General features: G+C 41.0%; 1 protein-coding gene across 1 annotated transcript; it reads right to left on the minus strand.

Moving 5' to 3' along the window:
• Positions 1–3,582: 3,582 nt before the first annotated feature.
• LOC110045091 (Golgi-associated plant pathogenesis-related protein 1-like) lies at positions 3,583–11,302 on the minus strand. Its single transcript, XM_020750696.2, has 4 exons — positions 11,165–11,302; positions 6,515–6,717; positions 5,243–5,512; positions 3,583–3,963 (listed from the first exon to the last, which is right to left on the minus strand). Exons 2-4 carry the CDS (start codon positions 6,702–6,704, stop codon positions 3,935–3,937), a joined length of 489 nt encoding a protein of 162 aa, XP_020606355.1. The 5' UTR covers positions 6,705–6,717; positions 11,165–11,302; the 3' UTR covers positions 3,583–3,934.
• Positions 11,303–14,231: the final 2,929 nt, after the last annotated feature.

Raw genomic sequence — 14,231 nt, forward strand, 5'->3', positions numbered from 1 at the left:
TAGTGAAACAGCGTTGCACACGCTCAGGTATACAAAGAATCGGCAAAGTACAATGAAGGACAAAACTTAAGATCTCTAGCTGTTAACTGAAAAGAGGCCACCGTCGGTTTTTTCCTATAATTTTCCAAATAACAAAGAATTGTCTGTGGAACGGCGAATTTTCTCATAACAGCATAGCTTACAGCAAATCTTATATTCGTTATTCAAAACCCAGCTAAAACAATGAGCACAAATTTTCCAAAAGTAATATGCGTGTAAAGCGTAATGTGTCTGGTCGATAACGAAGTCATTAATTTCTAATCCTATTTGATAATATTTCCCTAAGAATTACTTTTCGAATAATTAAACAAATCGTGAGGTGGGTAAGTTCTGGCCGGAGTGTAGAGTATTAGACAAAAGCTGAGAGGGTTTTTAAAAAGCGTTAAGAGAAAATGAGAGAACAGAAAGTGAAACGTAAGGCGTTGGCTGGGATATGCCAATTACACGAACAATTTGCAATTACTAAAAATAGAAGGTTCTATTTGTTTGTTCTCATCCAATTTATACGTAAATAGCAAGAAGGAAGCTAATATTACCGTTCTCTGCTTTTCGTATAGGGCTAAACGGCGTCATGACACCCGCACGAATGATCGCCTACAAGTTGCCCAACATCCGGGTTCTCTTCATGTTCTGTCAGCTGCTCGTCGCCACTGCTAGTAATTGTGGGAGTGAATCATCTGTTCATGGCAAAATGCTTCGGGGTCACACTTTGAAAACCCTGGAGACTAGAGATCCTTTAGATTGCATGCAAGAGTGTCATGCTTCTGTTCTGTGCCAAAGTATAAACTATTCCATCTTAAACGGCATTTGCGAGCTTAACAACCGCACAAGGGAAGCGAGGCCGGAAGCTTTTGTAGCAGACATGGGTCACATTTACATGAAGCGGTGGAGCAGAAGAGGTATATGCTGACGGTTGTGCGAACATTAGGCTGCAAAACGCACGTCTAAGTTTGTCAAAATGAATGGTAATTTGTCATTCTTCTTTATTATTTTCCTCCCCAGTTCCCCTAGGTTCCACTACTGAGTTGCCCGCGGAGTCCTGTAGCGAGATCAAGCGCAGTGAAGGATTACAGATAGCCAGCGGTACCTATTGGTTGCATTCTTCCATCACACTGGGTGAAGCGAGTTTGGTTTACTGTGACATGGTCACAGTGGATGGTAAGTTGCCGTACTGATATGTTTCTGTGGTAACCAAAGGCTAATTCGTTGATTCTAGTCCGTCCATTGATGTAGGACTATGATATATTCATGAACAGCAAACGTAATTTCACTTGAGTGCGGTTTCAAGAGGTAGTCGTTTATCAGACAAGCAGGGTGAAAGAGCAAATGACTCGATCTAGCTTACTTACTTACCGAAACACCAGGACCGTGAGAGGTGGGGAGAGGCACGATGTCGCGTTAGGGTAGGAATAGAATAAAGCATTATAATTCTTCTGTTGAATAACTGAATAACCTCATTAGGCTGTATTTGTGTTTTATCACCATTATTTTTGCATTTTTTTACAGATCAGGACGAATGTCAAGATGATTTGATGAATGATTGTCATAGTAATGCGCTGTGCCAGAATACAGTGGGCTCATATAATTGTATCTGTAGGCCAGGCTTCATTGGTGATGGAAAGACGAGCTGTATTCCTGAAGGCAAGCAACGATACATGCGCATGTCACATGCCATTGTTATGTCCGATGATAGTTCTAGGGTAGTGGTTTAGACAACCGAACTCCATTTTTGATCATTTCTTTTTCATTCTCCACATCCGACCCTCTCTCCAGTTCTGGGCAACAAAAACGGAAGGTTTTCCACCCTCAAGTTCTCTCTTTGTGAACAAAATTTGATCTCCGTGCTCCGTGAAGTAACCAGATCCCGTGGTTACCCCTACATTTTATGTTGGTAATCCTATTCAACACGTGATTAGTTTCTAGTTGTGAGCAAAAGGTATTTAGACTGTGTTTTAGTTGAACCAGAGGAAGGCTCTCAGAGACGCGAAAAGCGCTGTTGCAATGATTTTGTCATTAAAAATAAACTAAAAATAGTTTTTATGTTACCATTTACCATGTAGTTTTAAGATCTTTATAAGTGTGTTTGCTTTTCTGTATAAAAAGGCGAATTCTATGAAAATCTGTGAAGAAATAGCATTTTCTTCTTTTTTCAGAAAAATGCCGATGTCAGCATTTTTGTTGAGATTCAAGGCTAATTATCTCGGAAAAAATGCGTGGCTACCTCAATTTTTCTTTTTGGACTACAATAGTCGTTGTAAAGATCTACTTTTTCGCGTGCTCCAACCCTGGCGCAAAACCCTTTGTATTTAGTGAGTACCGTCCTTAATACATCATTTTCTTTGTCTGTTTTAATTATTCCTATTCCCTAATTATGCAGATTTAGCAGAAGGCTGCACTGGGTACAAGTGGCTGACTGACGCCGACAGACATCACACCTTCACGGCGCCCCAGATCAAATGCGACCGTAACGAGATAACCGAGAAGTCGTGGTACCGATTCGCCGACGAGTCCGGGACCCAGATGTTAACAACGTGCATTCCCATTCTACACTGTAACACGCATGCACCAGGCTGGTTGTTTAACGGGACCCATCCCGAAATGCATGAAGGGATTGTGCCAAGACGAGTCTGTTTCCATTGGTCAAACGATTGCTGTTACTTTAAAACTGACATCAGGGTAAGGAGTTGTGGCTCGTTCTACGCATACGAGCTTGGACCCCCTTCTGCATGTCAACTTCGCTACTGCGGAGAATGAAGGTCACCGCAGCTATACAAGTACCTTAGCTGGCTGCGTCGCAGACGCTACCTACGGCAGGCAAATGTCCGTCTACAATGCAAGCGACAAGTACCTGCACGTGTAACCTACAAAAATTTCACTTGTAAATTGATGAAAATCCTGTTATTTAGTTTTCTGAACTCCGGGTTCTTATTAGCCCGCTGAACTTGCAGTCAGCAATGAAGGGGCATGTTTGTATGAGACGCATGTATTATTGAGGGCTTGAACAATGCGACATTGCGAAAACCTAATTAGTTGTTACAAATATATTTTCAAATATTGGCGGGAGAATGGAGTTCTTAAAAGAAAACATGAACTGACCTAGTTGTACCAAAAGGATGTTGCGAAATTTAAGCAACTTAAGTTTCTTAGAAAGAGTTTTAGTAAGAGCATCGTAATTACACTTGTCCACTATCTTGTCCACTAGTAAGAATTCTTTGGAGATTTGTTTTAAAACTCTTAAAAGTGGGTCTGGATGGAGCCTACTGCATATTCAACTGTGAGTTCCTTTCCTCGGCGATTTCTCGGCAAAGAGCAGGATCATTTAAAATTTCAGCCAAGTTTTAACACGAGTAAACTATTTGTCAATTTTTCAGCCTCTCATAACTTGGCTTTCATTAAAAAAAAACGTGTCATTTCTCAACTGTCCGGTTAGATTTTGACCAATTCTCCTTTATCAGTAAAACCCCGTTCACACCCTCTATAGAGATGAAGGGCTTTAAAGTGGCTGCCGGCGTCTGAACAAAATGATTCGTGAAACAAAACCCGTCAGTGTATCCAGATGTTTTAATCACCGTTCACATAATTTTTACAGGCTTTTAACACAGATTATTGCGCCAACTGAGAATATTACGTCTAGAAGGAGTTGGGGCGGTTTGTCATCCCACCTTCTGAAATGTCCATAGTGATATTACACAAGAAAGAAAAGGTGTCTTTCTGACTTGGATGTCAACTATAACATGATTGACAGTTCTTGATACATCAATTGTTGGTTAAGTTGAAAAATACTAGATTTGTTTAATTTTGGGATAGTTAAGTTTAGAATTTAGATCGATGTGCTATGTAAAATAACTTGTTAGTTGTAATCTCTTGTTGCTACGGTAGGCATTACTTTGCCAGTTTATAGGATAATACAACGCCTTCCACCACCTGTAGAAAAAAGTGCAATAAAATTAAAATGGCAAAGTAACTTCACTGAGTGGTCAACCCTTTGAGCCATGTGATCATGATCTAAATTCTCCTCAGACTATCAGCGCAAAGTCATCTATCCAAGTAATAAGAATACAAATATGAATCACCCAGGAAGGTAGTGCGTACCACGCAAGAACTCCGACTGTGTTAAATTCCCTCAGTTAGGCAGTTTTATGGCCACGGGGAGTGGGGGTGGGGGGAGGGAGGGGATAGGACAGAGGGGTCAGAACCTCCCGCTTCCCGTACCCTGATGTCCCGCTTCCCGCTCCCTACTCTCCTGAGCTGCTGGGCTCCTGTCCCCCCTGTCTCCCCTATTATAGAAAACAAGGATTTGCTTTTTAACATTAGGAAACCAAAGGTTAAAGATTTCAATTGATTGAAGGAAGCTAAATCTCAGTTTTGCATGAGTTACGCATGTTCGCCACCTACTTTACTTCGACCTCGTAAAACCACATCAGGAAATAACTTCTTATGAAACGGTTTTAAACGCGCATCGCGATCAATCAGTCTCCAAGACGAGGAAGGTTTTATGTTTGTTCTCAGAGTAGTCTGTGTTCCACCGCTGAATACTAAGTATCTACTCTGGGACCTCAGACCAATTTCCGGCTTTTGTTTAACGCTTACGAAAGCTGGTATTTTTTTGGCGGCGTGAAGAAAAATTCGGAAATCTGTCTGCGTTGGCAGGTGACAAATGGTCATAGTAAATTAAATCAATGAAGACATGATTGATTATCGCAGTGATATCACGCACAGCTCAAGCAGCTGTGAAATTAACGCCTGAAAAAAAAAAATTTAGGATTGAACGGAATTCAAGCCCATGACCTCTGCTATACCGGTGCAGTACTCTACCAACTGAGCCATCAAGCCAACTGGGAGCTGGTCACGTTGTGAGTTCGTAATATACCCGTAAATGGTGAAGAATGCAACTGAATATGAGCTCTTTCATATATCCACTTGCAACTAAAACTCAAACTAACTAGTTGCTATATGTTAAGTTGAATCTCACTATCAACTTAAGAAATTTCTTTGATTCCCTCTTATCATCGTATTCCTGGTCCTAGCCTACATGTGTCACAGCCGCCCTCTCCGAAAGAAAACAAGTCGGAGCGATTTTTCTTTCCGAGAGGAATAGACAGAGGAGACACAGGCTATCCTGGCCCAAGAACACACCGACTACGCTTCGTTACTCGCAGCGGAAAACCGTTAGAAACAAGAACAGGTTAAAACCTGCACTTACCACTCTTTCCTTCCTTCGTTGCTTCCGTACCCTTGGGGTGCACGTTCTCCTGGTACTGTCCCATAACATTCCCTGGGGGGCTGTATCTGGCCACAACGTATTGAGACCCAGTTTCTTCACCGGCCTTAGCCACGCCCATTTCTAGTGATCCGGCCCACACTACTTGAGTGAAATGCCCCGTGCCTCCAAAGCTCCCAGGGTTATTAAAGTTGTAGTCTTTGATCTCGTCGTACCACATTTTCGTGGCTCCGGCCCCGGTCAGTTCATAGCCTGCATTGGAAAGAAAGTAAATTACTTCGAACTCTCTCTTCTTTTCTGTCCCAAGAATCGAAAGACACGAAGAAGGCGTATAGCGAAGGCTGCCCCCCAGGTGAAAACTGGTTTAGGGTTCTAAAGAACTCAGACTGCCCCTATAAAATCTTGTTATCATTAGCCAGTGAAAAGGTAACTAATATAGGAAAAGATAGGCAAAAACCGTGTCGTTTGTTCATTGGAAAACTATAGCTCACTGTCGTTGTTAAGTATTGTACTCCGCGGGTGGAGGGGGGGGGGGATACTTCCTTATACGGGCTATATAGGTATGTGCGGCCCCAAAGAGTATGGTATTTCAGTCGTTTTGGTCAGAAAAAGGGTATCGATTTTTGCCATTTGGTTTCAAAAAGGGTATGGTTTTTGTTTCTAGTCTTGAGTTTGGTATGTTTTTTAGAAGAAGCTACTTTTTAATCATCATCGATAAGACCTTCAACAAAGTCTTTTCACAATGCCTTTAACATTGGTCTGAACTAGGGAACTAATTATAACGCAGGTCTGAAACAGGTTATTGATTTAAGGGTCAGGTCTTAACGAAGAGTATCGAATTGTTGGTCAGGTACGTTATAGATGGGGTAGGAAAAATTGCAGTTTTTGGTCTTAAACAGGCCAAGGGTTTTGGGAAGAGGGCCACACCCCATCCAATTTTTCTGGGAGTCCCCTCCCCCACTTCCTCTCCGCCTGATCGGGATTATACTTTAGCGAGCTACATGTATCCCTTTGAAGCTACTTCTTCATTTTGCAGGTTTATTGTTCTCTCAGCACCTCACCTGTGACCTTGCAATACATTTACCCCTCAATAATAAGGGGCCTCTATTGCTCGATACGGTCAGCTCAGCAAGACCATTATAGCGATCTCCGTTTGCCGTTGTTTCGCAAGCCAGTGGCGAGGCGCTTGCAAAAGGCAGTACCCAATCGACCCCGTATTACTTGCTCTCAAATATGCACGGTTGGAAATCTTACCAGAAGCGAAAGCGAGGTTCTCTCCATAGTCACCAGAACTGTGTTCTAACTTGTTGTTTCGAAGTAATTCTTTGGCCCACTTCTCGCAGTCCGAAGCAAGTTTTGCTGACCACTTCAAGGCCGGGGCGCCATGTTGGGCGCGGAGCTCGTTGTGGTTGTCAAGGCACTCTTTCTGGAATTGGTTTGGCATGGCGGCTCAGAAACTAAAAGACAAGAATGTGTAGTTAAGACAATAGATAGGCTGGTCAACTAAACGTTCCACATGAGCATTTTCCCACTCATACCGAGGGAATTTTACTTTCCGTTTTCGTGTGGACGAAAAAACATTTTGAAAACGAAGCTTCTAAAAAAACGATGACGTCACGATAATCACGTGATTTCCCTGACCGAGTTTTCCTCAAACACAAATCCAAAATGGCTGGTCATTGTTGCGTTTCTAAATTCCTCCGGTGCACGGTGGAAGGAAAACATTTGATGCGTTTTCAGAGTGAAACCTCCGTTTTCAAATTCTTCCGGCGTAGTGTGGACAAGGCCTTTGTGACTGAGCTCACAGGAAACATTAAATTTTGGACATGTTTCCTCAATGTTCCCCTCGGCTTCGCCTCCGGGAACATTGAAGACCGTCGGGGAAACAAAACTTACTGTTTCCCTCGGGGGAAGGGGGGGGGGAGTCGATAAGTGCAAGTTTCCTCGCACAAGTACACGCAAGTTGCATAAAAAACCCATTTCAAGGCTACGGGCTTAGTCCTGCGTGTCCAATATCCTGCATTTCATTGGCTAATAGGTTGCACATTTCAGATGTCGCAGCTTAGCTCATGAATGTGATTTTCCTGACCGAGTTTTCCTCAAACACAAATCCAAAATGACCGTTGATTGTTGCGTATTAATTTTTAATTCCTCCGGCGTTGTGTGGACGGAAACATTTGATGTCTTTTAGCTCCTTATGAGAGTGAAACTTCTGTTTTCAAATTCCTCCGGCGTAGTGCGGGAGGGGCCTAAGGAAACACACACCTTAAACAAAAAAAACTTAAAAAAAAAAAAAAAAAACTTAAATTAAACTTAACGGAACAAGAATCACGGCAACTTTTGAGTAAGAAGCTCTTTCAAATCTGACGAACAACAAAGTACTTTTAAATGCTTGTTCATATCCTGTCAACGTCTCAGTTCGGAAACGCTCAATTAAAATCGCCGATCTCTTCCAATGTAATCTGCTGCATACCTTGCACTCTTTTCAAAATGCTAAACATTGGTGAGACGAGAATTCGAAGAAGACTAGGACATCGTTTCCGTGATTCAACACACGTAAAAAAACAGCTACTAAGATGATTTTACTTAACATTTCAAACATTTCAGCCCCGGTGGGGCACTCCCATATAAAAAGGACCGGGGTGCTCGTCGGAATTTTTTAAAAGAACCCCTATGAGGTACCAAGACCCTGTTTTGTGGGCGTGGCTTAATTTTTTCACCCCTAAAAGGTACCAATTCTAAGACAACACATTATGTCCTGTCAGTTTTTCGGCTCCGTACCCCACGCACCGCAAAAGCCTCCACTGTGGACCCTTTGAAGCTGAACACCCTAAGAGGCACAAGGAGACAAAGTTTCAAGATTGGCGTCTCGAAAAGCATACGTTGATACAATAAGTTTTTTAAGCATGATACGCCACGTTTTTTAAGCATGGTACTGGCCATGCGGTTCACCAATCTTGACACTTTGTCTCCTTGCGCCCCGAAACACATGATGTGGCAACGCGTGTTTCGGGGCGCAAGTGAGTTCAAAGTACGGAACTTGATATAGTGCACGGGCCATTTTGCAATTTATGTGCGTTGGCTTTTGGGCTGGCGTTACATATCTTCGCTACACAGTGCTGACGAGCCCTAAGAAGGGCGAAACAGCTGTCCACTGTTGCGATCCTACGTTATCGGTTCTTGTCATGTTGGTGTCTCGAAACGTTTTTCACGTAGCCTTGCAGTCTGTTGCTTTGCTTCTTTTCATATAGGAGTCCCCCCCCCCCCCCGGCATTTCAGTGTTCCCAGTAATCTCTTCGAAAAGCACGACTACTGTTTATGGTGTTTTTTCATGCTCAAGGCTATACCCGGGGGGGGGGGTATTCCCATTCTATAAGCTATACGGGGATGTGCCGCTGTGAAGGCGCCGCATGTGGTTTTCAGGCAGTTTAGTCTGGGATGGGGTGTAAAAATCAGACAGTTTTGTTCCAGAATATATATGGTATAATTTACCGGAAAAGTGTCCAGTGTAAAAATAATTTAGGCTAGAACAGGGGTCTCCACCCGGGATTCTGTAATAGAAATTGAAACTCGGAAGTAACTTTGTAAGATATTGATCAGTTAACGTTGGAATACGGTAGTCAGAAACCACGTGAATGATCTATCACAAGAAATCTGAATTTTGACATAGGAAATTTTCAATAACTTGACAGAACATGCGGTGAAAACTATTTACGAAAATCGTCTCTGTCAAAATTTTAGTAGAACAGTGTTTGCAGAAGGACACTGGTTACCTGTTGAATCACGGATTATATTCAAACTTCTGCTCATCACTTTTAAGATTATCCATGGACTTTGTCCAGCTTACTTGTCGTCCCTTCTACAACAATACCAACCGCAACGGAGCTTACGCTCATCCTCTAAACTTCTTTTCACTGTCCCTACTGTGAACTCTGTGACATACGGTGAACGTGCCTTTTCTTTCTCCGCACCTATAATATGGAACAGTCTACCGGATTCTGTTAAAAATACAACATCTCTTTCGTCTTTTAAATCTGCCCTCAAAACATTCTTGTTTCGGAAATCCTACTTCTGATTTATTTTATTCTATGAGAAACTGTATTTTAATTAATTATTTCATTCATTTTATTTATTACTGTTATTAGAAATATTTTATACGATTAAACTAATTTATTTTTTATAGTAATGTAAGCGCATTGAGTTTTTTTAAATGCGCCCAAAAAACTTTATTATTATTATTATTATTATTATTATTAATATTATTACTTAGTAGTGGGCAAATGACGAAAAAAATCTAACGACTGGATTTTTTTTAAATTAAAAAAAAAACATTTTTAAGCCTTGTTTTTAACCAGCCCCGTTGCCATGGCAACAGCAGCCAAAATGCGAGAATAAACCCTTCTGTGGTTAACCTTGACTCTTGCAAAAAACGGGCGCCAAAGCATAAATAGTTCAAAAGTAATGGTGAATTAGGCATAGGCACTTGAAAACTGTGTTCGGCCACCTTAAGTCGATAATTTTCCTGATTAGTAGGGAACTTCTTATAAGTGGGGGAATTTCCCGTCCGTGAATATATTACTCGAAGTAAAATTTTATAGGGTGAGAATTTGCATGCACTTAGCTAAACTGAATCAGTCTACACCTCCTTTCAGAATGCCTGAGAAACTGTTCTGTTCCCATTCTGTGCACTTGAGCTAATTACGATGAAGATTTTTCTTTTTTTACAGTGACATGCGAAACTATTGAAGCTTTGACATTTCAGACAGCAAACATACATATTTACCCCCCTCGCTAACCCCCTCCTTTACGAGGTCTTTTCGTGTAAGTGTCACATTCGTGTCCTGCTATTGTGCGCTTTGTCTGTTTGTGTAACATAGCCCGCGTCGCAGACAGTCTAAACCGCCGGTATATATCGGGGATTATATGACACGTCCGGCTGCAACGCAGGCTAGTGCAACAGAGCCGCCTAAAATAATTTGACCCGGCAGCCTGAAGAGTTTGTGTTGTACGTTACGGAATAATTCAACAAGAAAGGTCCTAACCCCTGAGTAAGTTTATTTAAATCGAGACTGCTAATTTCGAGTAATGCACCGTTAATCTAGGTTTTGGCCCATGTCGCACACTCTATTGTCAAAGAATTAAGCGAAGCAGAGACTGATTTCTACCAGTCGGTCAATAATAAATAACAGACGCCTAACATATCTGAAATAAAAGGGAACTGAATCTAGCGAGGAGAAAAAAAACAGGTTTTGTCGAACCACGAGAAGCTCAACATTTCGGATTTGTCGGGCTATCGATTTTAATCTTATTTTTAATTTAAGAAATTTTTTTGGCCCTGTACCCCACCAGAGAATCTGTTATCAGGCTATGCAAGATGGATTAATTAACACCGCAGCTCATCAAGATCATGTATTCGAATGGTCTGCAATGAGTTAGTGACTTCGTAGTCCGTCACTCAGTTACCATTTATGGTTAAATAAGGTTTAATAAACATTTAACCAGACGCACTAATTTTGTTCCAGTACTTGTGTCGTGAATTAACTTTTCTCACTCTGTATTTCCTACCTTACCCAGGGTAGTTGTTCATAATTGCTGCGTTTATGTTGTCAGGCATAGCACCGATTCAGAGTTGTTTTATTGAAACCGTGGAAATCATTGACCAAAATGACGCAAAAACAGGCCGAGAGACGTTCGAATAAATTCATTTTTATAAGGTCCCTGTAAAATTATAATTCATAAATATTATGCGTTTTATGGCTGGACGATATTTAAAAAATGTCTGCATCGACAGAGGAGGGGAGATAAAGATAGCTTTGTTGTATTTTTGCCTCAGGTTTTTGGCTTGTATAACATAAAACATAGTCTATTTTGCCACTAACAGTAAAGGAAAACTTTCCAACTCACCTTGAGTTTTCAAACTGGTGATCCGAACTATTTGAAGTTATTATTCACGTTATCAGAGGAATTTGAACATAAACCCCTTCGGCACGAACATTCAAAGGTCATGGTGGGTTCATAGCACGAGGTTTTGGGCAAATCATTGGTCAGATGCAAAAGAAAACAAGTTCTCGTTTTTCATGTCTTTCACATGTAGATACGATATCGGTGTAGGCATGCATATTAAATCAATGGTAATAAAATACAAGGAAAGATAATATATCCGGCCGGTGTTGATGACCTCCAGCTAAAATGATGGTTTTCTTCTGTCAGATTATACGGTGATGACAATAAGTTCAAAAATGCTTTCATTATTTTGTGTCATCAATCGTCAGAAAGAACTGCTTTCTCTTAGGAGGAACTTTAATATCACGTACTAAAAACTCTCAAAATAATTCACTGTAGTGGAATGCAAAAAGCTAAATTTAAACCAAACTGTGATGATAGGAAAGGCGGACTTAAGAATTTTTGGACGCAAATCAGAAACTAGCCACATTGACAGAGACGAACTTTGTATTGTTGAAGAGGAAACTCGCCAACAGGCGCGTGTATGTGAGAGTGCCTGGGTAATGAATTTCTTTCCTTTTCATACTTGGACTTAATTTAAATGTCTAGTTTTACTTACACCGTAATTTATCCATAGAAGTACTACAATTACAGATACATACAAATATACGATATTGTACAAGCAATTGTAAAAACTCCTTTGCAAACTTATTCATGATCACAGACCGTATATATTAAAGTTGTTTCTAAGTGCCCCTGCTCTTACTGGTCAGCAACAGACAGCTTCCATCAACAAAGGGTCTGGGATCGAGATGCCCTTGTTCACTTGAGGTTGGCGAGCACGTCAAATCAAAACACCCGTTCCCCAAGTTGTAACCCAGTAACTACTGGAGTTGTAATGACGTTGTAACCAGTAAATTATTGCATTGTAATCAAGCTAAACACAATGACAATTCTTTTACTGGGGAGGGGTGATCGAGGAAGATAATTGTACTAACAGGAGACGCCATATGGATTGGATTTTGCGAATATTCAGGCATGTTTTTTGGGCCCGGTAAAAGAAAGGGATATTCCTCCTTTCAAGTGGTAGATAGGTCAACTAAAAGCCAAAAAGCTATAGCCAAACTTCCGTCTACTCTGCCGCTGGAACAAGAGGGACCCAGGGTACTAGATGATCAAGAAGAAGAGATCCGTGCAGAATTCGAAGATGATGATCGAGGTGACCACATGCTCCACTGCTTACCAGATGCGCAAAAAACGGCTGCAGAGAAATTGGGAAGCCTTGCGACCGAGCCTAATGAAGTCCTCTCTTCAAATGGAAGGCTTTGTACCTCAGGAATGCGTGGAGAGCGACTGTAGTAAAACTGTGGAGAGTCGATGCAGGGATTGAAGCTTTACAGCCTACTACTGCCTTGATTGCTGTAATCGGCTGCACCAAACTAAACATCATTTTCACCAGCCAGAAATAAATATAGATTATTTGCCGGCTGGGAGGTCCGTATAGTGAACTAGTGAGACAATCTCAGATAGTGCAGAGCGCAATTGATAGCTCTGACACGGTAGTCCCATAAGTACTCACCCATGCTCGGTTCACTTCCGGTTTGTGTTTACCTTGGTAGTCTGCTAGGGCTTTTCCCTTTTGCAGTGTGTATGTTTCAAAGTTGTATTTTCATTAAAGGTCCAAAAATTGTGTACAAATTAATTACTCCTGGTGTTTTACGTTGATTTTCGTTCATTTTAAATTCAATAATACATTGAAGCAGCAAACGTGACAATTTAGCTCTTCACGCCAACTTTGTAACTTGATACTTTTGTTTTCCTCGCAAAGGCATGTAATATGAAACCCTTGCTTTCTCCAACACACGGAAGATGTGCTTGTTTTTTGGAGATAAATGAAAGAACGTTAAATATCTGAAGTAGTGATGAAGAAACGGAACAGAAACGATGTTGTTTTACTAAAAATGCAAATTTTTACCGATTAGCAAGAACTAATTTAATCATCAGATAGTCACGAAACACCACTTTCTTTTTCTGTTGCCACCTTTGTTGTTAACAATAAAACAATTCAAATTAACACACAACGATATTGATGGCTGAGAAACGTTTCAACGAAAAGTATTGAAAATAAACAGCGTTACTTGACCGATATGAATGAGTCTCCTAAAAGACTGATTAAATTAATATCCGCTTTTCATTAGGTACCACGGAGTCTGCAGCAATAAAAAAAAAAATTGGAGCACTTTCCTGGTTTCTTTCGTTACAAATTTACAATTTGCGGAGTATTAAAGCCACTAACCTGGGAACTTTCTGATCTCTCTTACAGACACGATTAAGGCAAGAAATAAACAAGCCGTTAAGGAGAAGCAATACATTTGAACCCTGAGAAGCACACTATTGTAGATTGAAAACAGCAGATGATATTTGTTGAACCGACCTGTGTGTAATTCTAAAAGCTACGCAGCCACAGTAACGTTTCACTTTTGCAATAAAAAGGGACAATTGGCGCTACCTGAAAAATAACTGCCGTCCTTGGTCACATGACATGACATTTGAAATACCGCGTGGAAAGATAGTGTATAACACTAACGATCCTAGAACGCATGCGTCTTATATGTTGAGTTCTACCACAAGGAAAACCACTCAACATTTGTGCATGATTGCGTATGCAATGTATCCTCCACCTAATATAGAAGCCACGAACGCTAACTAATCTACGCCTGCGTTTAGAGCAAATTAGTTTTGTTCTAAAGAGAATGGTACCACAAGAAGAGCAAGGGGTTACCTGAAACAAATATATAGCTTTGCGATGTTTACACCTAACTGACGGCCATGAAACATGTTTTGCGTAGAGTACACATGTACCTTTCGCACCCCCCCCCCCCCACCCCCACCACTTCCTTGCTTCTAGACTAATTAATTAATTGAAATTAATTAATTAAACAAACATTAAAGTTTACACCTTAGTGCCATAGTCCCTTATCGGGTGGCAGCTCCCATAACCATCCCAACTGTGCACTCTGCACTAAAA

Source organism: Orbicella faveolata, unplaced genomic scaffold (genome assembly GCF_042242905.1).
Source record: "Orbicella faveolata isolate gen_17 unplaced genomic scaffold, um_ofav_v1 contig_13, whole genome shotgun sequence".
Taxonomy (NCBI): domain Eukaryota; kingdom Metazoa; phylum Cnidaria; class Anthozoa; order Scleractinia; family Merulinidae; genus Orbicella; species Orbicella faveolata.

What these genes read in the sequence shown, in the direction of transcription:
- LOC110045091 (XM_020750696.2), bottom strand. Translation starts at nt 6,704, where the DNA reads ATGCCAAACCAATTCCAGAAAGAGTGCCTTGACAACCACAACGAGCTC. An exon ending in GAACCTCGCTTTCGCTTCTG is followed by an intron (nt 5,513 to 6,514) that starts GTAAGATTTCCA and finishes TTTCCAATGCAG; the next exon opens with GCTATGAACTGACCGGGGCC. An exon ending in AACGAAGGAAGGAAAGAGTG is followed by an intron (nt 3,964 to 5,242) that starts GTAAGTGCAGGT and finishes TTTTTTCTACAG; the next exon opens with GTGGTGGAAGGCGTTGTATT.